A 24848-nucleotide genomic window follows, 5' to 3' on the forward strand; every position below is an offset into this window, starting at 1 on the left:
CTTTCCTGACCACCTGAGTCTGATCTCTGAAGCCCACGTGGTGGGAGGAAAGAACTGACTCCAGCAAGGTGTGTTCTGACCTCCATGCATAGTGGCATGTGCATTATCATATATACATGTATGTGTGCACACACAAATGTAATTAAGTTTTTTAAATGTGTTAATATGTCCTCAGTTCTAATTTTTGTTGCTAAATAAAAATTTGATTCAGCAGTAAAATGAACTAGTATGAGCCTTTTTAAAAATAAAATGAATAATAGGGCATTCTTTAGTTCTTTATTCTATCTTGAGGAAAAAGGTTTAAGAAGATCCTTAAACTCAAGTGTGGTATTGTACACCTTTAATTCCAGGATTCCAAAAGCAGAGACAGGTAATCTCTTGTGAGTTCGAGGCGAGCCTGGTCTACATAGTGAGTTCCAGGCTAGCCAGGGCTACCTAGTGAGACCCTGTCATTAAAAAAAAAAAAAAAAAAAAAAATCCCCAAAAAAAGGATATGGTAGAAGTCACAGATCTTACTCCCTAAGGAGGAACTGCTGATAAAACCTGAGGGCTTGGGTAGTAACTAAAGTTACCGAGGCAGCCTTGGGTTGTATCCTTAGCCCTTCATTCACCATGTGACACGAGCCTGCAATCCTCGCACTTAGCAGGTGGATGAAGAATCAGTCCAGAAGGATAATTGACTACAAAGCAAGATTTAGACCACAAGATTCACAAGACCCTGTTCGAAAATATAAAATTTGTTAAGCTAAGAGAGACGTTAGTCTTTGAGGTTATAGAGAATTCAGTCAGTCCAAGAATTAAGACTCAAAAGCAGTTCACAAATTGACATGTTACAAATACCAAGGCACTGGAATTTGGAAAACTGCTAAGCATGGTGACTCTTGCTTTAATCCTAGCTCAGTAGAGGAAAGACAAGTGGGTCTAGAGTCAAGCCAGGCTAGCCCGTGTTGTTTCAGACTAGCTAGGGCTGCATGGTTGAGACCATATCTCAAAAAAAAAAAAAAAAAAAAAATTGGAATTGTTTGTTGATATAATACATTAAAAGATAAATTTTCGGTTGTTAGAAAAGCTGTTACATGATCTTACCAAGGTTGGGGACAAAAATAAGGAGACATAATTAGAAGAGCAGATGAGAAAAGACATTGCACCAAGTGGTGGAAGTTAGAAAGCTAGGCATGGTGGTACAACTTGGTAATTTCAGCCAGCTCTAGTAGAGTGTAAGTAGAATTTTGAGTTTGAAGACGTAGTAAGACTTTCAAAGGGGGAGGGTGGGGTGGAGAGTGTGTATTGCTCTTCCAGAGAACTTGAGTTTGGTTCTAGCACTCACATCAGACCACTTAGAACTGTAACTCCAGCAACTGAGGATCCAACATTTCACACAGGCATAGGTACATGAACAGTAATTTAAAATTAAAAAAAAAAAGGGGGGGAGTAACTTGAACAGAGAAAAAAGTTGAAACTTAAAAGGAATTAATGACAGAAGACCAAGCAAGAAGAAGACTCAAGAAAAGAAGATGTGTTGAAAGCTGTAGCTAGATGCTGGGAATGTAGCTAGGTAATGTAACATTGAGGAAACCCTGGATTCCATTCGTAGCACCAGATAAAACCAGGTCAGTCTCAGCTACCTACTGAATGTGAGGTCAGTCTACACAAGACCCTGTCTTTAAAAGAAAGAAAAAAAAGAAAATTGCAAAAAGAAAGGAAACGAGAAGGTGGTTAAAATCTGTATTTTGGGCTAGAGAGATGGATCAACATGTTGAAAGAGTGCATGCTGTTCTTCCAGAGGACCTGAGTTTGATCCTGGAACCTACCTCAGGTGGCTCACGTCCACCTGTAGTGCAGGGGATCCAATCCCCTCCTCTTCTGGCCCCTGTGGGCTCCTGTACATGTATTTGTTCACTTCACGCAGACAGACACACCTCGTTAAAAAAATCTTGAAAACTTGCAAATAAATGAATGAATAAACTCATGTGTTTCTGTTTTTATTCTGACAGTCAGATATGATCAGAAGGATGGCAAAGGTAACCATGAGTGTTTTGAAACTAATGATTAATAAGTTAATAATAGATTAAAATTGGTATACACTGGAGAAAACCTTTTTATCCTCAGGTTTATTGTCTTTGAGTTCATGGGTGATTTGTGATAAAGCAAGTCTATTAAGCCAGCAATGTTCTAATTCTTTCTCTTCTTTTGGAGTATGAACAAATCCATGTTTTAAAATGGGGTAATATAAACATGAAGCTATTTTTTCCCAAGACATAAATTTTTTCTATTGTCTCCCTTGAGCTAGATTCTATACCTCCTAATAAATAGACATTTCCAGACCTTTTTTATGAATTAATGGGGGTGTTGATTTGAGTGATTTGTTTGGTTGTTTTTAAATTAACACATTTTTTCTATGTGTTTACAGGTGGGGTGTGAGTGGGTTTGGTTGGATTCTGGACAAGACTATCGCGATGACTCTGAGTTGAGCAATGACTGCAGGTCCCTCTTCAGCTCTTGGGACTCCAGTCTGGATCTTGATGTGGGCAGCTGGAAGGACACTGAGGATGCAGATGCAGAGGCTGCTGAAGCAGAGGAAAGCAGCCGAGAGGGAGACTCTAGCGAGCTTCTGGTGGAAGGTGTGGAGAGTGAAGACCTGCAGGAAGAGACAGAGCCAGACACACCCCGGGAGCACCTCCAGCCCCTCTCCGAGGTACCCATGAAGCTACTGTTTCCACAGCTAGACAGACCATAGTTCTCTTCCTTTTCCTCCTCCTTCCCCTCCCTTCCCCTCCTCTACCTCCCTCTCCCTTCCCCTCTCTATTCTCCGCCCCTCCCCTTCCCTTGTCTTCCCTTTTGAGATCAGATCTGACCGCTTAGCCCTGGGAACTCTTGATATCCTTTAGCTTCAGCTTTCCAAGGCCTGGAGTTTTCAGGTGTGCACCACCATGTCCCACTCAGACGTTAACCTTGAATGTTCCTGCTACTTACGCTGAAACAAAAGCTCAGGCGATAAAGACATGACTCAGTGGTTAAGAGCACTGCTGCTCTTGCAGAGGATGAGGGTTCTCAGCACCTACAGCCTGCAGCTCACAAACGCCTGTAACTGCAGCTCCAAGGCTCCCGGTACCCTTTGCTGGCCTCTGAGGACACCAACATACATGTGTTATGACTCAGAAATGTGTGTGTGTGTGTCTCACTATGCAGCTTTGGCTATCCTGGAACCTCAAGCAGATCTGCCTGTCTCTGCCCTTTGAGTGCTGGAGCTAAAGGTGTGCACCACCAACCCCAGAAAAAATAAATAAATCTTTGAAAATAAAATCAAAATTCAAATTCCACTATGGCAGTGGTAGATTGATTGCCATGCCCAGCACTTGCTCCTAACATAGAGTCTATGCCAAGTGTAGTTTGCAGCTAAACGTGCTAAACCCAGGTCTTTAGGACCCTGGGTCTCGGAGTAGAATGTTTATACGCAGGGCTGCCTGCTGATGAATGTTCCTGCCGTATGTTCAAGTGTCATTGCTTGGTTAAGGGCGGAGAACCCACAGACGGAGACAGTGAGTTTATATTTATTCTACAGCTGCACATATTCAAGAGAATTACACCAAGCTCGGCAAGTATCTAATTCAAATACTGCCACTTCTATAGAAGGAATAGATTTCAGGGTTTCTTGGCAGCCACTCCCAATTAATCATAGTATAATTACTTTGATATTACTTTAGTATTACATAGTATAATTACTTTTATATATGTATATTTTATATATATAATTAATATATATATAATTATATAAAATGTATATTTTATATAATAAAAAATAGTTATAATTTAGTCAGAAAGAGCCAAGAACTATATCTACATGTTCACTATAATGATCCCAGCAACTAACCCAGTGCCTTTAATACAATTTACTGACAGGATGAATGCGAGTGACTGGCTGACTTAAATCTACCTGCCTTCTTATGCTGACACTGTGAGCATGTGGCACTGCTACTGTGTGGTGCCAGTTTCCCCTGCTGTCCCTTTGCATCCACTAAGAACTTTGATTGCAGGTAGCTTATTTATTTAATGGAGCCATTGTGCATTAGCAACAAAGAATCAAGTGAAACCTGTTGCCCTTCATGTGGTACCTGGCAATAGGAGGGAAGGGCCATGGGAACTCCCAAAGCGAAAGAAGGGCCCTACAGACAGGCTGAAGAGCAAAGCCAGACAGTGCTGAAGAGAAGCGCCCGACAGGAGAGAACGTGGAAGGCCAGAGGTAGCTCCCACCCCTGCACCTAGTTAGGCCATAAAGGGGCTACCCTAGAGTGGGGAGATCACATACTTATGTCCCCTGGTCTTCACAGGGCAGGGAGGTGGAGCAGAGAGGCTAGAACACAAGGCTAACCCCAAAGACTTAGAGAAAATTCTTGTGTCCAAAGTCCGGCTTTAGCACGAGTTTTAGCCACGTTATCTTCAGTATGTTACTGGATATTTAGAACCTGTTTTCTCCAAACAGATTAGCGTTCCACTTTGAACACTAACTTTGTGTGTGAGATTTAAATGCAAGAATTCAGGCAGACCTTGTGGCACATCCCTATAATCCTAGCACTAAGGCTAAGGCAGGAGGATCAGAAGTTCAAGGTCACCCTTGGCTACACAATGAATTTCAGACTAGCCTGGGCTACATGATACCTATCTTAAAACACGAACAGGGCTGAGGGTAAGCTCAACCAGCAGACTGCTTGCTCGGCATATATACACAAAGCCTTGGGTTTGACCCATTGTACCAAATAGGAAGATGCGATGCTGCACACGTGTAACCCCAGCTGAGCAGTGGCAGCAGCAAGATCAGATACTTGAGGTTATCCTCAGCTACACCGCGAAGTAATTAAGACTTGTGTGCTCACAGACAAACGAGACAATTCAGCAAGCTTTAGTTAGGCTAAAGTTATGCACACCTGTAATAGCCGCTACTCAGGAGGCTGAGGCACAAGAATCAATTGAACTTGGGGACTGAGATCTGCTTGGGCAAGACAGTAAGACCTGTCTCAGACCAATAAATAGGTAAATAGCTAAATAGGAAAATAAGGGATTGGGAGACGGCTCAGCAGCTTAGGGTGTTTGCTACCAAGTCTAAAGACCCAGCTGCAATCCCCAGAACCAACATGTTGGAAACAGAGACCTGACTGCTGGGAGTTGTCCTCTGATCTCACATGTGCTCGTGTGTGTGTGTGTGTGTGTGTGTGTGCGTGTGCGTGTGCGTGTGCGTGTGCATGTGCGCGCGCACGCAAATGTAATAAGAACAAAATAGAGAAATAAGACAACTCAATGAATGGTTCATAATAATTGTTACTGCCAGGAGGTCATAGTATATACCTTTAATCCCAGCAGCTAGAGAGACAGAGGCAGGGAGATCTCTGAGTTCAAGGTCAACCAGGTCTACAGATTGAGTTCCAGGAGAGCCAGGGCTACACAGGGAAGCCTTGTCTATAAAAACAAGAACAAAAAAACTTGTTATAGATTATGGACAAGAGTTGCCTCTTCCTGACGTCCCTCCTGTTGTCCCTCTGATCCTAGCTGAAACCTGTTCTTTGTCCTCAGGAAACCTTTACCCCCAACACAAGTAAGGATTTTTTTTTTAGGTGAGAAGAAAGCAAAAGCAGAAAACCCACCTTTCAGAGTGAAAGTTTAAAGTAAGCAGCAATAACCAGTTGGCCTAGGATCTGGCCTTAGAAGTTTTGTTCTCTCATCTTAACCTCGTAGCCCCAGCTGGGGCCCTTAGGGTGACCTCTTCCCTGGAACAGGCAGCAGCTTTCTTAGACAATGCCTTTACCACAATTTAGTTTGTAACAACTATATGCACTAAATGTGGAAATGTCAAACTACCTAAAGTTCAAAAGTTTCATAGGGGAAAGGGCAATGGGGCCCTGCTTGAACCCCTCAGGCAGATGTCCAAACTGAGGCCTGTTTTAGTTTCTTTTCTTCATGTCGAGGATCGAACTTAGAAGTCCAGGCATGCTAGTCAAGCACTCTCCTGGTCTGCAGTCCTGTTAGAGACACCGTAGCCAGCTGCAAGGCCTCTTGTTATTTAGCTTTCCCAGTGTGCCCAAACCTTACCATGGTTACCCTAAGAGTTGTCTCAGCCCTAACACACACAACCAGTAAATTTAGGATCTCATCCTTGTTATTATCTGTCCGGCTACAGTAGCTGATTTTCAGACCACAGGTTATATTGAAGGGTTGGTTTTTGTTTTGTTTGTTGTTGGTTTTTCCTATAGAGATCAATGTCAGACTTAGAATTGAGTAAATTTACTTTTTCATTTTGAAGCCATTTTTAGGCTGTTCTGATTTTGTTGTTGTTGTTGTTGTTTTGGCTTTTCAAGACAGGGTTTCTCTGTGTAGCCCTGGCTGTCCTGGAACTCACTCTGTAGACCAGGCTGGCCTCGAACTCGAAGCCATTTTTAAATTGCGTAGATTATCATTGAAAACTTTATCAATTTGTCTACTGAATTTTTCTGGTATCTTTATAGTATTGGCCTCTTCTTACATTATTCTGTGAACTCTGTGTAAGTAAAATTATCACATAGATAGTAACTCTCTAAAGTTTCTGGTGCTTGTTGGATCTCCTAGGGGGAGACTCAGCAGGACTTGAAAGAGGACGATCAGGGTGAAGGGTCTGCTTCAGATGGAGAAGGCACGCCCCCTTCAGGTGAGGGTCGGGACGGCGTCCGAGCTCAGGAAGTGCCCCTCGTGAATATCCTTTACAACTGTACTAACGCCTCACAACCGTAAGTATAGAGCTGGGGTGTGGCTGAGTGGCAGAGCACTTGTGTAACACACTCAGGGTCCTGCCTGGAGGCCAGCACTGCTAGGCCCTCTAACACACATCTTCCTCCAAGGCTGTTAGGATTCCTACTTTTATTTATTTCTCTTTATAATTGCTTAAATTCATTACTATGAAATAAATTGTTGTTGTTGTTTTTTTTTTTTCAAGAAGTAAGTTACAGGTGGAAAACCCTTAGAATTTTTTGGACAAGGGTCTCATTATGTTTCCAAGGCTAAAAATCAGGTTAAATTTTTAACATACTATAAATATTTTATATGTTATTCTATTATAAAAGAAGCCTGTTTTGGAACTGGAGACATGGCTCAGTGGTTAGAGTACTTGCTACTTTTGCAAAGGACCTGGGTTCAATTCCCAGCACCTACTTAGTGGTTCACAATGGCCTTAACTCCAGTTCCAGGGGAGCTGACACCCACTTCTGACCTCCTTCAGTACCAGCACTAATATAGACATGCAAGCAAAACGACCATACATATAAAATCAAATGTTTTTAAAACTGTTTTGTTGACAGTAGTCTCATGGATGGGTGTGTAGCTCAGTGGAAGAACACTTGCTTAGTAGATGCAAAGTCCTAGGTTCAATCCCCAGCACTATGAAAAAGAGGGGGAAATAGAGTCTTTCCCACAAATTAGCCTTCTCAATAATTACTAGTTTCATTTACTTTGAAAATGATGCTAAGTGATATACTATTATACAAAATACACCTTTTTAAAACTATTGAAACAGGGGGCTGGAGAGATGGCTCAGCGGTTGAGAGCACTAACTGCTCTTATGAGGGTCCTGAGTTCAAATCCCAGCAACCACATGGTGGCTCACAACCATCCATAATGAGATCTGATGTCCTCTTCTGGGGTGTCTGGAGACAGCTGTAGTGTACTTACATATAATAAATAAATAAATCTTTTAAAAAACCTATAGAAACAGGCTGGGAAGTGGTAGCGCCTGTCTTTAATCTCAGCATTTAGGAAGAGGCAGGAGGATCTGAGTTTGAGGCCACTCTGGTCTACAGAGTGAGTTCCAGGACAGCCAGGGATATACAGGGAAATCCTATCTTGAAAAAACCAAAGCAAACCAACCAACCAACCAAACAAACAAACAAACAACCAAACAAATCCAAAAACCTATTGAAACAGGGCCACGAGTGCATTCTGTAATCTCAGCATCAGGGAGGCAGGGATATGAAGGCAGATAAATGTTCAAAGCCAACATGCTCTACATAGTGAGTTCCATGACAGCCAGAGCTATAGATTAAAACCCTATCTCAAAATTAATTACGTTTATAGATAAATGTTTTAAAAAAGAATTACATTGTTTTCCTAAGACAGGGTCTCATGGAGTCCAGGCCAGCTTCAAATTAGCTTTGAGATTGAGGATGAATTTGGACTATTGGCCCTCTCTCTCTCTCTCTTTGCCAAGGGTTGGAAACCATAACCCCTTCTCTTTAAGGCTTTCCCTGTGTCTTGCACATATATTGGGAAAGTGTTTATAATTGTCTTATTTTTATAGGTAATTGAGGCACTGATGACCATACTTTATCTATTTATTTTGAAAAAAAAAAAAAAAAAAGATCTGACTAGGCGACTGCTGCTGTCCTGAGCCTGGTAATGCTCCTCCTGCCTGAGTCCTCAGTGCTAGGGTAACAAGTACACTCCACCTTGTCTTGCTCAGATTGTTTACTAGAAAGCAAAAGCTAGCCTGGGGTGTTGGTGCAGGCTGTAATCCCGGCACTGAGAGGCTGATGCTCTGACCTGTAGAATGAGCCTGTTCTCCTGTGACATTATTACTGGGGAAATGTGAACAAACATCTATTTACTTCACTAGGAAACCGACAACAGAACAGAGGAATGGGACCGCCAGAGTCCAACCTGGAGAACTAAGGAGTTTGCTAGGACAATTTACTGAAAAAGAGGGAGCGGTTCCCTACAGGAGAATGGGCATCACAGGGGCAGCTGTGTCACTGAAACTCTTCCTGTACTGGGTAACAGCTTATGAAAGATGAAACCTTGAATCTTTCTGTTCAAGTTTAGGTAGCTCAATAAATTGGAGAGTCTCCTCAGAAGTCCTTACTATTTATATAACTTTGTGGGGGAGGGTTCCATGAATCTTTTCAGTTCTGAGATTTGCCAGTTCTGAGATTGGCCAGTTCTTTGCTTACTGAGATTAGCGAGCCTCCTTTAGAACTCCCTAAGTCTTGTTTGCTTGTTTGTTTGTTTGTTAGTTCATTTGTTTTGTTTTGAGACAAGGTCTCAAGCATACATGACCATAGCTGTCCTGGAGCGTTCTGCATAGACCAGGCTGGCCCAAACACACAGACATCCACCTATTTCTACCTCCAAAGTGCTGGGGCTAGAGGCATGTGCCAACACACCTGGCAACTTCCTGAGTCTTTTAAGAGGAGTTTCACTTCAAATGGGATGTTTCAATTCAGAAAAAAAAAATGCATATATCTTCTCTATCTAAAAAAAAAAAAGGAAGGAAAAAGAGGGAAGCAAGAAGCAGGGGAGGAGGAGGAAGGAGAGGAAAAGAAAGCAGCAGCATGGCAGTAATGACGTCTGCCGACCAAATACCCTGCTTGTTCATTTGGTTTTTGAACAGGGTCTCATGTGACCCAAGCTGGGCTAGAACTCTGTGTGTAGGTAAGAAGGAGCTCAAACTTCCGATCCTGCTGTTTCTGTCTCCTAAGTGAGGTTATAGGCTTGGCCAATCATTGTAAGGGGAGATAGAAATCTGAGTCCTTATGTTAAAGCAGAAGTTTAAAACTCCTCTAAACACTGTTGCAGAGCTGGGCTTGGTTCCTCATACCTATAGTCCCAGAATTCACCAGCTCCCTGGTTGATCCTATGTCAAACAACAGTCCCTGAGGTGGAAAGGTGGAGGTGGACCCCAGTGGTGGAGCGAGCTCATGGCGAGCATTGGCTGGCATACTCAAAGACTGTGTTCTAGCATCGGAGAACAAAACAGACACCCTCCAGACTCTCCTCACTCACTCCTCAGTCCCTACGGACAGGGATTGGAGAAATGGAGCCTTTGGGTTCTACCTCTACTCCCTGGCTTTACTATTTATGTTGCTTGATATATCTCCATATAGGTAAAATAAAGGTAAGATAGAAATTCTTAAAATATGCATAGCTGGTTAATTTTGAATTTATAAAACCTACCATAGTACATATAGTAGATACATTAAATACTTATTATGTAAATGTATGAATGAAGTTCTACAATCTAGTACAAAGGAGCTATTGTTAATTTAGTCTGAGTAATCGAGGACTTAAGGTACACATGCTACTATAAACAAATCTTCCAACCACCCTCCTGTAAACAAAGCTAATGGCACTCATTGGGACACACACACACACACACACACACACGTTGGTATACAACACAAACACACACACATACACACAGTATACATGGAAGTATAACTGAGGTCTCTGGGAAAAAGCAGGAGTTGGAGGAGGATAAGAGATTGTGAAGGGTGGTGAATATGATTGAAATATATTAATGTGCATGTATGAAAATGTAATGAAATCCATTATTATGTATAATTAATATATGCTAATAAAAACGTTAAATAAACCAGGAATGGCTGGAGAGATGGCTCAGCAGTTAAGAACACTTGCTACTGCTACTCTTGCAGAAGACCCAAGTTCGTTTCCCAGCACCCATATCCGGACGCTCACAACCATCTGTAACTCAGCTCCAGGGAATCTGATGCCCTCTTCTGGCCTTCTCTGGCATTGCACTCATGTACACAGAAACACACAGACTTACAAAACAAAAATAAAATCTTAAAAAAATAAATAAAATAGGAAAAAAGAAAAGAAATCTGTGCTTTAAATGTCTTATTTGGATAGTGGGGTTTTTGGTAACTAATAGCTTTCAGGAATAAATTGAGTAAAGATCACAGTAAAATTACATGACTTGGTGGTACACAATTTAGATCCAGGTGAGGCCAAGTATGGCGGTGCATGCCTTTAATCCCAGCTCTTGGGATGAGGCAGGTAGAGCTCTGTGAGTTCAAGGCCATCCTAGTCTACATAGCAAGTCTGGGCTACCCCGGGATACATAGGCCATATCTCAAAATAAATTAGTAAATGATTTAAGTGGGGCTAGAAAAATGAACCAGCAGTTATAAATCTTTGCTGCGCTAGCAGGGGACCAGATCTGCTTGCCAGCACACACAGGGTGGCTCAAAAACGTCTGTGACTCCAGGGCCAGAGATAGATGCAATCAAAACATTCATGCACATCAAGTAAAAATAAAATAAATCTAAGAACTGAATCTAGATACAGGTGAACTATTGTATTACATGATAAAATAGTTGTAAAGGAGGTATTCAAACTGAACATATAAAAGGAATTGTGGTATCACATGAATGTATACTATTTGGCATACAATGCAAAATGGTAATGTTATTTTTTTTCTTCCTGAGACAGGGTCTCATGTAGCCCAGGCTAGTCTTGAATTCACTGTATAGTCAGGGATGATGGACTTCTGGTCTTCCTGTTTCTGTCTCCCAAGTGCTGGAATTACAGATGCGCCACCATGCCTGACTTAGAGAATGTGGACATTTAAGTGTCAAGAGAATGGTTTTGAGGGAACGATACCATATGTAATGTGGAATACCTAGTTAATAGACTAACTTTGGAGTAAACAGAAAATTCTCTTTTTTTCTCCCTCTACGCTCTACCCTGTGTAGCCGTGGCTGTCCTGGAACTCACACGTAGACTAGGCTGGCCTCAGATTCAGAAATCCACCTGCTTCTGCCTCCTGAGCCCTGAGACTTAAGGTGTGCGCCACCTCCACCTGGCTCAACAGAAACATTTTCAACTGGGAAAATTATAAGGTGAGATAAAATATTGAACTATTGTATCTCAGAAGAAAAGCAAAATTAGAGAATTTAGCCCAGGCAAAGAAATATCATAAGGAGAAAGGAATTTATAGTAGGCATTTTTTTAAATGATTATGAAGCTAAGGTTATAGCTTGGTGATTGAGAGCTTGCCCAGAAAACAAGAAGTACTAGTACAAGCCGGCCGGTGGTAGAGCACGCCTGTAATCCCAGCACTTGGGAGGCAGAGGCAGGTGGATTTCTGAGTTCGAGGCCAGCCTGGTCTACAGAGTGAGTTCCAGGGCAGCCAGGGCTACACAGAGAAACCCTGTCTCAAACAAAACAAAACAAAACAAAACAAAACAAAACAAAACAAAACAAAAAAAACAAAAAACAAAAAAAAAGAAGAAGAAGTCCTAGTGAGTGAGTAAATAAATAAATATAAAAGAAATTAGGAAAGCCCCAAAACCCTAAGATTCCTATTCAGAAGAGGGCTGAGGGCTACTGACTTGCATGCATGAGGGCTTGGGTTTAATCTCCAGAACAGGGAGGGAAAAAAAGAAAAAAGTTCAGTTAGGAGACACAGTTTGCACCCAGAACTAGTATAGGGCAAATGGGCCCACTTGACAATGTGTTAGAATAGAAAGCAGCGGGTGGCCAGTAGTAAGAGGGTTGCTAAGGGGAAGAGCTTATTTCTATTGTGTAGAGTAGGTACACGCAGCCTGATACAAATGGGGCCCAGGCTGCTGACAGGTTTCTAGATGTATTGTTCAGAGAAGGATGTGTATGCATGGTACGCTCAAATAAGGGTCTTAGGCTGCCAAATGCATTCCTTGAAAACTGGTTGGTGTATGCATAGCCAAAGAAATGGAGGTCCAGATTGCTAAGCCTGCCTGCTTCCAATGAGGCACACAGGGAGGATGAAAAGGAAAAATATCCAGTTGGGTGTTGGTGGTGCACACTTTTAACCCTAGTACTTGGAGGCAGAGAAGGCAGATCTGTGAGTTCAAGGCTAGCCTGGTCTTCAGAGAAAGTTCCAGGACAGCCAGGGCTACACGAAGAAACCCTGTCTCAAAAAAGAAAAGAAAAAAAAGAAAAGAAAAGAAGAAAGAAGAAAGAAAGAAACAAAACAAAGAGAAGAAAAGAAAAGAAAGAAAAGAAAAGAAGGGCTGGGTGGTGGTGGCACATGCCTTTAATCCCAGCACTTGGGAGGCAGAGGCAGGCGGATTTCTGAGTTCAAGGTCAGCCTGGTCTACAGAGTGAGTTCCAGGACAACCAGGGCTACACAGAGAAACCCTGTCTCAAAAAACAAACAGAGAGAGAGAGAGAGAGAGAGAGAGAGAAATATTTAGTTTTAGAATTCTAATAAGGCATAAGAGAATTCTTTGATAGATGGGGAATTAATAGGATGTACTATGTGTCAGGTGTTTATATGTACTTAGGAAAGAACACTGACAAAGCCTTTTTTTCTTTTGAGGCTGCATCTCATGTAGCCCACATTGGCCTTTAACTCATTCTGTAGTCTTCCTGCTTCTACTTCCAAGGTGCTGGATTATAGGTATGCACCACCATGCCCCCCTCAAAAGCCACCTCAGAGATCAGTGCCGTACAATCACAGGTGCTAGAGAGACAAGGCACAGGGAGCCAGGCGGACACCTGCAGTCCCAGCATCTGGGAAGCTGGAGATTCAGGGTAGAGGTTAAATGAACAGTTTAAAGCCATCCTGGACTAAGAACTGGAGTTTGTTGTTGTTTGTGTTTGTTTTGTTGTTTTGTTTGTTTTCCAAGACTGGGTGTGTGGCTCTGGCTGTCTTGGAACTCAGTCTGTAGACCAGGCTGGGATTAAAGGTGTGTGCCACCACTGCCTGGCTATAAGCAGGGATTTTTTTTTAGAATAGTCCTGATTACATAGCTGATCCTTTCACCAAATACGTGGGGGTTGGGGGGGAAAGGAAAGAGAAGAAAGAAAAAGGGCACAAGCAATTTAAGAGTTATATTGAACACTTACCCAGCATGGAGGCATAAGCCTATAATTCAAATACTGTAGCATATGGAGGAAGGGAAATTTAGTAGTTCGGGGTCATCTTCACTTACATAGCTAGTTCAAGGCCAGCTGTCTTACACAAGACCCTGTCTCAAAAGAAAAGAATGAGAAATATGAAACAAACCAATGAAAGTAATCACTTCATTGGGTAATAGTGACATCGTTTATTGTGGCTGGAGAGAGAGGACTTGGGTTCAGTTCCCAGCACCTATAAGAGGCAGCTCACTGCCAGTTGTAACTCCACTATCAAGGACACCCTATTGTGCTCCACTAGTACCACTTCATTCTTGATGCACACAAATTCACACAGGCACACACAGAGGCACATAAAAGAAAAAAATGTTAAAAAATAGAGAATACTCTCCTTTATAAAAGTATTAAGTACATTTTCATACCTATGATACTATATTCCTTCAAATGTGTGATTAGGTGCACTATGGCTTGAGAAAGCCTCATTACCCACCTAGTGAGACACAGTACCACTTATGAAGCGACTGTCTCTTTTCTGTCATGTATTCTGTAGGAATGACCTAAGCCAAGGTGATCCTATTCAGGATCATTTCCTATTTAAGAAGACTCTTTTGCAAGTCTGGAAGATGATTGCCAGTCACAGGTAGGTTTCCAGAGGGAGATTATCTCCGGAACCAAAACACACACTTGGATGTGAGCACAGAAGGGAACATGTCCATTCCTCACGCAAGCCACAGCTGGGCACAGCTAGGGTGTGGGTTGCAGTTTAGCTGGCGATGTGCCTGCCCAAGTGCATGAAGTCCTAGGTGTCATCTGAGCATAGCAAATACTGGCCTGGGCCACAGAACCAAACCAACCTTAGGGAAATGGAAGCATACTCTCCTCCTCATATGGTAGATTTTCTTTCCCACGGTAACAGGTCCTCAGAGCAATGAACATGGCTCAGTTGGTAAAATGCCTGCCTAGCAGCCATGAAGCCCAGATTTAATCCTCAGTGTTGCATGCACCTGTATACAGGTGTGCACCTATAGTTCCAGTACTTGAGGAGTCAAGGTAAGAGACTCAGAAATGCATGGTCATCCTTTGCAATATAGCAAATTTGAGGCTAGCCTGAGCTACATGAGACCCTGCCCCAAAACAAATGACTAGAGAGGTAGTCCAGCAGGTAAGAGCACTAGCTGCTCTTGCAGATGACATAGGTTCAGTTCCTAGCACCCATAGTGCCCAGCACTCAAGTTCCAGGGCATCAGATGATCTCTCTGGCTTCTGTGGGCACTGCATAAATGCACACACATATATACATGGATATTCATACACATAATATATATTCATGACATAAATATTTTTAAAAGGGAAACTAAAAACCAGGGTCTTGGAAAACTTGAACAAATTTGTGAGCCCTTAATTTAAGAAGATCGTGATGAGCAGGGCGTGGCATAGGTGGTACACTTGAATCCCAGCACTCAGGAGGCAGAGGCAGGTGGATCTCTGTGAGTTTGAGGCCAGCCTGGTCTACAAAGCAAGTTCCAGGACAGCCAGGGCTACACAGGAAAACCCTGTCTAGAAAAATTTAAGAGAGAGAGAGAGAGAGAGAGAGAGAGAGAGAGAGAGAGAGATTTTAATAAGTTAAAATATTTCACAGGTTGGACCCCCGCCCCGCCCCTGCCCCACACTTTGGCCGCCTGGGAAGTAAACAAGAAGTCCCATGCCTTCGTTGCTGCCTGCTTGTTCTTGCTCTAGCCTGGCTCACCTAGAACTAGACCTCACGTGCTGTGGAGGCAGGCCTCCCGTTCCGTTCCCGGTGGCCTCCTGTCTGTCCCTTAGTGCTATGGAGCCGCCGTGCCTAGTTTACTCTGTAGTTTAAGTGTTACTGACACGACAGGCTTCCTTATCCTCTTTGGGTTTGTTTCTTAACAGGTTTAGCAGCCCATTTCTGAAACCTGTGTCAGAAAAGCAGGCTCCAGGATACAAGGATGTGGTGAAAAGGTCAGTGGGGAAGGCCGAGGGAAAGCCTGGTGCCTTCTTAGTATTTATCTTTATTTTATATTTTTATCTATCTGTCTATCTATCTATCTATCTATCTATCTATCTATCTATCTATCTATCTATCTATCGACAGGCTCTCATGGAGCCCAGGGTAGCCTTAAACTAGCTGAGGATGTCCTTGACTTTCTGACTCCTGAGTTCTGGGGTTTAGACTTTTACTACCATGCCAATTTTTTGTGGTGCTGAGGGTTAGACCCAGGGCTTAGTGTGTGCTAGGTAAGCACCGCTGGCTCTGCTACGACCCCAGGCTGGCCCAGCTCTTCTCTTTGTTGTTTTTGTCCTGTGGGTTGCATGTAGCCCAGGCTGGCTCAGCAATTCTGTTTGTTTGTTCTATTTTGTGGGTTGCCTGTAGCCCAGGCTGGTCTTAAATAGTTGAAATTGACCTTGAATTCCAAGTCCTTCTGCTTCTACCTCTGCAGTGCTAGGATTGCTGCCTGAGCCGCCCTCCCAGGCCCTTGACTGCTTCTTTGTCTTCTGTTTCCCGTCTGTTAGGCCACTCAGCTCACACTCTAGGTTATTCTACAGCCAATGGAGCTTCCGCTTAAAAACCTCCTTAATATGCTTTCTGCTCTCCACCCCAACATTATTAGCGTTGCTTGTACACCTGAGGGCTCCATTTCTTCCCATTTCTGCTTCTCTGTTGGCTGAGATTACAGGTCTTTGAGACAATGCACCCAGGGTGGGCTCAGGCCTCGCTGGCAGTGATCTTAAACTCCAGAGCCTCCTGCCTCTCTCTCCCTCTTGAGTACTAGAGTTACAGGTGTTGATAATGTTTTATTTTAAATTTTGTTTACCATTTGTCTAAGTGGAGATGTTTCCACCTCAGTCCTACACAGTGCTACAATTACATACATGTGCATGAATCCCCTGGTCCGTCCACATTTTGACAATATTTTCTTGAAAAAAAATTTAAGGGGTATCCTGTGTTTATTCAGGAAGATATTTTTAGACATGTTAAGATAAAGGTGTTAAATAGAAATGAAACACATTGGCTAAATGGAGAATTTTGGATGTCAGCAAGTACCTCTAAAATGCTGCCATACTGGAGTCTGTCTGCATCAGTGAGTCTTGACCTTGCTGTGGTGAGGACCTGAGTGGATGCCCAGCCCCCGGGAAAGCACGGCACAGTGGCGAGGGCACCGGCCTTTAGTTGCATTCCTGGGGTGTGAAGGCAGGAAGACCCCAGCCAACCTAGATAAAACAATGAGCTGTAGGCTCAGCCACGGAACTAAGGACCACTCTGATATCAACCTCTGAACTTCATGTGTGCAGACACACATGCACATGCGCACACACATGCACACACACACACACATGCACACACACATGTGTACACACACACATGCACACATACACACATGCACACACACACACATGCACGCACATACACAGTTGTGCTGCTATAATAAAATGCCACTACGTGAATAATTTATGAGCAACAGAAATGTTTTCCCATGGGTTTGGAACCTGGAAAGTGTAAGATGAAAGCGCCTATAAACGTGGCGCTTGAGACATCTGGTCTCTTCCTCATGGTAGAGCCACACCATAAACCCTGTCCGAAACAAACAAATTAATTTTAAAAAAGAGACGGTCCTGAGTTTTAGAAATTTCAGATATAGGTTTCTGAACTTTGAGAGTGTTGTCACTGTAAGAACTATGGGGAGTTTTGAAGTTGGACTGAACGTATTCAGACTGACAGGTTGTTAAAAGGGTAAACTTAAGTTGTCCTGTGAATTTATGGGGACAGAGAATGGATAGTGTTGTTTTAAGTGTCTACCACAAACTTAGACATTTAGTATTTGGTATGAAACCGGTGGCACTGCTTGGGAAAATTATGAAACATTTTTGTTTGTTTTCAAGACACAGTTCCTATGTGCAGCCCTGGCTGTGTAACTTTAGAATACTGAGCCACATTGGAAGAGGTGGGTCACTGGGCCTCCCTTTCACTGGGAACATGTGGCAACTCTGGTAGAACTCCCTACATTTCTAGTGACAAATGGCAGGCATGAATGGTTTTGTAGTAGTCTGAGGATGAAGCGTCTGATCACACTCCAAGACTTTAGACGCTGTCTGAGATTCTAGCACACCAACTGCTACCAGAGGGTCTGAAGCAGGCCCTGGCATCATCACCTTCTAACTGAGCCTCTGAGGAGATGCATATGTGCTCTTGTAAGCCTGTCAAGAGACTAACGAACTTGAACATTTCAAAATGTCCTCAGTTCTGGCAATTAAAAATAATAAAACTCATGTCGAAACTTAACCCCCACCACAACAGTATTAAGAGGTGTTTGCCTCTTAGAGGCACATACCCTGGATCCCAGCACCTAGGAGACAGAGGCAGCTGGGCAGTGGTGACACACACCTTTAATTGTAGCACTTGGGAGGCAGAGGCAGGTGGATTTCTGAGTTCAAGGCCAGCCTGGTCTACAGAGTTCCAGGACAGCCAGTGCTATACAGAGAAACCCTGTCTCAAAAAACGAAAAAAACAAAAAGGAGACAGAAGCAGGCAGATCTCTGAGTTTGAGGCCAGCCTGCTCTACAGAGCACGTTCCAGGATAGCCAGGGCTACACAGAGAAACCCTGCTCAAAAAACAAACAACCAGATAGGACTGGAGAGATGGCTCAGTGGTTAAAAGCTTGGACTGCTTTTTTAAAGGACCAGGGTTCAATTCCCAGCACCCACATGGCAGTTCGTGACTGTAACTCCAGTTCCAGAAGATCTGACACCCTCTCACAGACACATACACATAGGCAAAACACTAATACACATAAAATAAAAATAAATTACTTAAAAAAATCAAACAAAAGAAGAAGTATAGTCTTTCAGCGGTGATTCAGGTAAAGGACTCCATCTTCATGAGCTGGTGTTGGTGTGCTGGAGATGGAAAGATACATCTTGGTTTTCCCCCATACAAGTTTGCAAAAGCATTCATTCCATTTTGAGGGCCTGGGAACAAGGACTATCTTAGAAGAGAGATTGGGGCTGGAGCGATGGCTCAGCAAGGAAAGCCATTTGCTGCCAAGCCTGATGACCTGCGTTAGAGCCCTGGACTCACTCTGGGACTGGAGTGGGGGTGTGGAGGTGTAGGGGAAATGGGGGGACTCTGCACAGCCATTAAGAATGCCGGCCGCTCTTCCAGAGCACCCAGCACCCTCTTCTGGCCTCCTGAAGGCACCAGGCACACATGAGGTGCACAGACATAAAGCCAGGTAGCACGCCCATCCATATATGTGGAACAACATGCGTTGTCCTCTGTCCTCCACACACATCATGACATGTACCTTCCTCTTTGAGAAAATAAATGAAAATTTAAAAAATACTATGAAAAGATTGCAAGGCAGTGGAGCAAACACGAATCCTGTCACTCTTTGTGTAGCACCTGGTGCTCCTGATGTTCATCTGGGCTCCCAAGGCTCAAAAGCCCGCCTTTCCAGGTCTGCTGTCTCCAATGTCATGGCCCTAGTATTTTGGTATCCTGGAGTCTTCACTACAACTTAGATTTCATCTTCACAGCCTCACACAAGGGCTGCTCAGCCATCTCTGCACTCCTAGACACCTTATTGTCTCAGCACAGAGTCAGTTTCTCTTCAACAATGCTAATCTTTGTAACAATTAAAGCTGTGTGGTTACCAGGCTCTCCATGGTTACCTGGCTCTCCATGGTTACCTGGCTCTCCATGGTTACCTGGCTCTCCATGGTTACCTGGCTCTCCGTGGTTACCTGGCTCTCCATGGTTACCTGGCTCTCCGTGGTTATCAGGCTCTCCATGGTTACCAGGCTCTCCGTGGTTACCAGGCTCTCCATGGTTACCTGGCTCTCCATGGTTACCTGGCTCTCCGTGGTTACCTGGCTCTCCGTGGTTACCAGACTCTCCGTGGTTACCTGGCTCTCCTTGCTTGTGCACCCTTCCTTGCCAGTTTCACTGTTTTTATTTCTTCTTTTCCACTCTTGCTCTTTCTCACTATAGATCAGAATGAAAGCAGTGAGCGACCCACAGCCTTATGCTTTCTGGCCGTGAGTCCCTCTGACACAAACCAGCCTATGACTTTAACTCAGCCTCTCTCAGGTGCCCAGCACTGACAGAAGAGATCCAAATTCTTTGCCAGAATAAAACCTGAATAGCCTCTAACCCAGTTCTCAATAGTATTCTTGTTTACTTCTGAAACCTCATGAGCTAAGCCTCTACATTCTGCATTTTCCTCTGCCTCTTTGTCTTACAAACTCCTACCAGAAGAGCCTATAAACCTCTTCTCATAACCTTTAAGGGCTTTTCTAGCCCAAATTTCCAAGCTCTTTCAGTTTCTTTTCCAAAATTAGTTTCAATGATCTCAGAACCTCAAAGTCACAGCCACGGCCCCACTCCTGGCACCAGACTCTTAGTCACTTTCTGTCACTGTAATAAAATACTTTGAAGAAATCAACTGAGAGCCGGGTGTGGTCCTGCTCTCAGAGAAGCAGAGGCAAGGAGATCTCTATGAGTTCTATTTAGCCTGGTCTACATAGAGAGTCCTAGGAAAGCCAGGGCTACTTTGAGAGACCTTGTCTCAAAAAAACCAACCAACCAGCCAGCCAACCAACCAGCCAACCAGCCAACCAGCCAATCAGCCAACCAGCCAACCAGCCAACCAGCCAACCAACCAACTAACCAAAAAGCAACATAGGAGACAAAGGACTTGCTTTGGCTCACAGTTCCAGAGCAACACAGTCCATCATGTCATGGAAGGTGAAGGGGAGAGCAAAAGAGAGCAAGAGGATGACTGGTCCACAGGAGGCAGAGAGAGACAGACAGGAGAAATGAGAGAGAGAGACAGAGAGACAGAGAGAGACAGAGACAGAGAGACAGAGAGAGACAGAGAGACAGAGAGATAGAAAGAGAGAGAACAAGACCAGGAAGTCTGTGCTCCCCATGGCATTTCCTTGCAGCAGAGCTCTACCTTCTAAAGGTTCCACAACTTCCTCAAGTGGCTCTATCAGCTGGGGACCAGTTGTTCAAACACATGGACTGTAGAGGATATTTTTTATTCAAACCACAACAATGACACCTCTGATTCTGATGACAAATGCCAATTTGAGTTCTGCAAAGTACACAGAAGTTGCCAGCTGTTCTTGCCATCTGGCCATTGGAGTCTCAGCTCCGTACATCTGTGTGTGTTCTCTGTGATAATGTGGGATTGTTGTTATTGTCATCGTCATTTTCCACAATAACCTTCCTCTTTGTCTTATGAGGCGTCTTTTGGGAGCATTTCTTTTCAGCAGCTTTGCCTTCAACTCTAAAATGTCTTTTTCTATTAAGAGTCTCTAGTGCTGGGCAGTGGTGGTGCAGGCCTTTAATCCGAGCACTTGAGAGGCAGAGGCAGGCGCATTTCTGAGTTCGAGGACAGCGTGGTCTACAGAGTGAATTCCAGGACAGCTAGGGCTACACAGAGAAACCCTGACTTGAAAAGCAAACAAACAAACAAACAGTTTCTAGCATATCTGGAGCCATCTTTTTCTTGTCCTTGGTGCTCCCATGGTTATAGCCAGAAAGGAACAGCGCCATCTCTTCAGGCCTCAGCGTGGTATGGTGCCCATTCTTGCTCTGGAGGCTGAGGCAGGAGCATCACCATTTGAAGGTTAGCATAAACAATGGCAAGGCAGACATCCCTGCTGCTTCTGCCTTCCAAGCACTGGGTAGGAAGTAGATGCCACCATGCCCAGCAAACCTCATGTCAAAAACAGTCACAGTGGGCCTCGCTCGGGTCAGCAAGCCTGAGAGGCTAACTCCCGTGACAGTGCAGCAGGAGAGCAAGCACAAGGCCGGCCTGGCAGTCATAAGATGTTGTCTGTAAACATTTCAAAGGAGGCTGGGATAAAGGTGTATTGAGACGCTGCTTGTCTAGGATGTGTGAGCTGCTAGGGCAGTGATTCTCAACCTTCCTGATGCAGTGGCCTTTAACACAGTCTCTCATGTTGCTGTGACCCCACCACCACCATAAAATTATTTTATTGCTACATCATGACTGTGCTTTTGCTACTGTTTGGAATTGTAATGTAAGTTATCTAATGTACAGGACATCTGATTTTCAATGCCCAAAAGGGTTGTGACCTACAGGTTGAGAACTGCTATCTTAGGTTCAATACCCCTTCTAAAATGATAATGATGATAATGCTAAATAATGCCTACATTGTGTGTGTGTGTTTTTTTGTTTTGTTTTGTTTTGCTTTGCTTTTTTTATTTTGGTTTGGTTTTGGTTTTTCGAGACAGGGATACTCTGTGTAGTCCTGGCTGTCCTGGAACTCACTCTGTAGACCAGGCTGGCCTTGAACACAGAAATCTGCCTGCCTCTGCCTCCCAAGTGCTAGGATTACAGGCATGCAACACCACGCCCGGCTGTTTTTTGTTTTTTGTTTTTTGTTTTTTGTTTTTTCCCCGAGACAGGGTTTCTCTGTGTAGCCCTGGCTGTCCTGGAACTCAGTCTGTAGACCAGGCTGGCCTCGAACTCAGAAATCCACCTGCCTTTGTCTCCCAGAGTGCTGGGTACATTGTGTGTTTATTGAGATTAATTTACTATAGATTGTGCTCAGCATAGTAATTAACCTTTATAAAAGATCAGATGTGATCTGCTGCTATTTTATTATTTTATGAAAATTGGTATCTTTGCTGTTCTTCCAGTTTGCTTTCCATTGCTGTGGTAAACACCGTGACCAAAGTCAACTTGGGGGAGAAAAGATGTTATTCCATCTTACCGTAACTTGTAGGCCGTCATCCAGGGAAGTTAGGACAGAACTCAGATCAGGAACTTGGAGGCAGGAGCTGAGGCAGAGGCCATGGATGGGGGCTGCTTACTGGCTTGCTTGTGGCTTGCTCAGCCTGCTTTCCCACAGAACTCAGGATCATCTGTCCAGGAGTGGCACTGCCCACAGAGGGCTGGGCCCTCCCACATACACTGTTAATCAAAAAACAAAGACAAAACAAACAGCCCTCCATGCCCGTTGGCCAGCCCAGTGGAGACATTGTCTTAATTGAGTTTTCCTCTTCCCACATGACCTCATGATCAACTTGACAAAAATAAAACCAAAACCAAAACAAAACAGTGTACAAAACAGTGCTGTTTCACTGAGAACCAGTTCTCAAGAGTTTGCTATAGGTACTACAGTTTTTGCCTGTCCTGTCTGTTCTGGAACAGGGTCTCACTCATACTGACTTGGAGTCACTGTGTACCTCATTCTGTCCTCAAACTCATGGGAATCTTCCTCTTGCCTCCAAAATACTAGTTCATTAGACCTTACATATTACTGTTTGATTCCTCTGGCTTCTGCAGACCCATGGACTTGACCACCCTGAAGAGGAATCTGTCTAAGGGACGCATCCGCACCATGGCTGAATTCCAGCGGGATCTGATGCTGATGTTCCAGAATGCTGTGATGTACAACGACTCTGACCATCACATATACCACATGGCTGTGGAGATGCAGCGCGAAGTCCTGGAACAGATCCAGGTACTGCATCACCCAGAGTGCTACAGGGCAAGGAACCGTGGTTTCTGGAATGGGATTTCTGAAGCTTGTGCGATGGCTTCAGATGGTTTGGAGGTGACCTTGTGTCTTAGAGTTTATCTTCAGAGGTGACTGAAGGGCCTGAAGGACTAGTGCACTCTTGGAACTGGGAAGCTCCTTGTCTTAATGGATCCAGATTTAACACACAGTGGGATGAGGTTGTCTGGGAAGGCCTGCAGCAAGCTGGCGGAGATGAGTAAGTAGTGGGCAGTCTGCTTTCAGGGGCCCAAGTTGTAAGGCTAAAAGCCATCGGGTACTGGGCCCACTGTCCATGTCTCGTTTGTTACAACTGTTGACATTAGCGTACATGTATATTTGCCATATTTGGAGAAGACAGAGTGAGTTAAGGAGAGGAGTAAGGACTTCTCTTTTGGGAAGCATCAGACTTTAAAGGTGTAGTTTTATCTGTTTGCCAATAAAATAAATAGAGTTACATACACTCCCTCTGTGGCCTTAAGGTTCATGGTTTCCATCTGTGCATCCCTCCTGCAGGTTCTGAGTACTTGGCTGGATAAAAGGAAGGACTTGGGTGGTCTGGAATGAGTGCCAGCCAATCCGGTGGATGACAGAAGCAGGCTTTGTTAGCCTGGAACTAGAAGTCTGGTTTTTCCTCAAGTTACAGCTCTTCCTTGGACTGACCAGAGAAGATATGAAGACTTTCTCTCTATTACCATTCCGAATAAGGATAATAATGCCTTACTTCCTAACTAAGAAGTCAATGGTGCTTGCAGATGTAATGTTTTTTAAAGGGTGGGGTGGGGTACTGAGATATGGATTTGTGATGTAAATATTGCTCATATTTTTGTTGCACAGACTTAGAAGTAATTTGATTGAACCTTTTGTTTCTCTATAAATAAATATTTTGCAAACTAAAGTTTTTGTTTGGTTTTTGAGGTAGAGTATCAAAACCCCAGGCTTTCCTGGAAATCCCCATTGCATTCAGCCTCTGCCTCCAGTGGAGTGCTGGGATTCGAGGTGCCCACCACCAGGCCACCAGGCCGTGCAAGGGCCTAAATGATGAAAGAAGCTGGAACTAGAGGGAGGGCATCGTGTGGTGAAGCGCGCTGGGGGTGGAGCTCAGTGGTAAACTGCTTGCCTAGGTTTGATCCAAGCACCACCACTACCACCACCACCCCTAAAAACGAAAAAGAAAAGAAAAAAGGAAAAGAAATGGAAGGAAGGAAAGGAAAAGTAAATAAACTTGACGTAACCTTTCATATAATGTCCGGGAGGAACTGGAGTAGACCGAGAGGGGTGTCTGATTTATCTCATTTAGAGAGCGTGGATAAGGCACACATCCTTCAGGTAGGAACCACGGAGAAAGGCGATCAACTAGAGAAGGGCTGGCGCTTAGGCTCAAAGGGTAAAGACGAGCACTTGAGTTCCATCTGTGCAAACCAAAGAAAGACCGGAAGGACTGACGGACTTGACTCCACAAAGTTGTTTTCTTACCTCCACATCACATCACATCACATCGCACACACTACACAGTAAATAAAGTTGTTTTTAAAAGTGGGGGTGAGGGAAACGATAGAAAAGTGTGTAGCACTATAAAACTCAAACAGAATAAAATGTGCGTGGCTAATTGTTGCCCTAGATTGAAACTACCTAGAGC

At 43.9% G+C, this 24848-nt stretch overlaps 1 protein-coding gene across 1 annotated transcript; it reads left to right on the plus strand.

Annotated features, from left to right (window-relative positions):
* The first annotated feature begins 270 nt into the window (after window positions 1–270).
* On the plus strand, window positions 271–24008 carry LOC127663886 (bromodomain-containing protein 8-like). Its single transcript, XM_052155678.1, has 6 exons — window positions 271–2695; window positions 6595–6752; window positions 14204–14293; window positions 15568–15636; window positions 22999–23176; window positions 23726–24008. The coding sequence occupies exons 1-6, from the start codon at window positions 2399–2401 to the stop codon at window positions 23774–23776; spliced, it is 843 nt and encodes a 280-aa protein (XP_052011638.1). The 5' UTR covers window positions 271–2398; the 3' UTR covers window positions 23777–24008.
* Window positions 24009–24848: the final 840 nt, after the last annotated feature.

Source organism: Apodemus sylvaticus, chromosome 13 (assembly GCF_947179515.1).
Source record: "Apodemus sylvaticus chromosome 13, mApoSyl1.1, whole genome shotgun sequence".
NCBI lineage: Eukaryota > Metazoa > Chordata > Mammalia > Rodentia > Muridae > Apodemus > Apodemus sylvaticus.

Coding starts and splice junctions, on each gene's coding strand:
- LOC127663886 (XM_052155678.1), top strand. CDS start 2,399: ATGTGTTTACAGGTGGGGTGTGAGTGGGTTTGGTTGGATTCTGGACAA. Junction 14,294..15,567: donor AAGATGATTGCCAGTCACAG/GTAGGTTTCCAG, acceptor GTTTCTTAACAG/GTTTAGCAGCCCATTTCTGA. Junction 23,177..23,725: donor AAGTCCTGGAACAGATCCAG/GTACTGCATCAC, acceptor TCCCTCCTGCAG/GTTCTGAGTACTTGGCTGGA.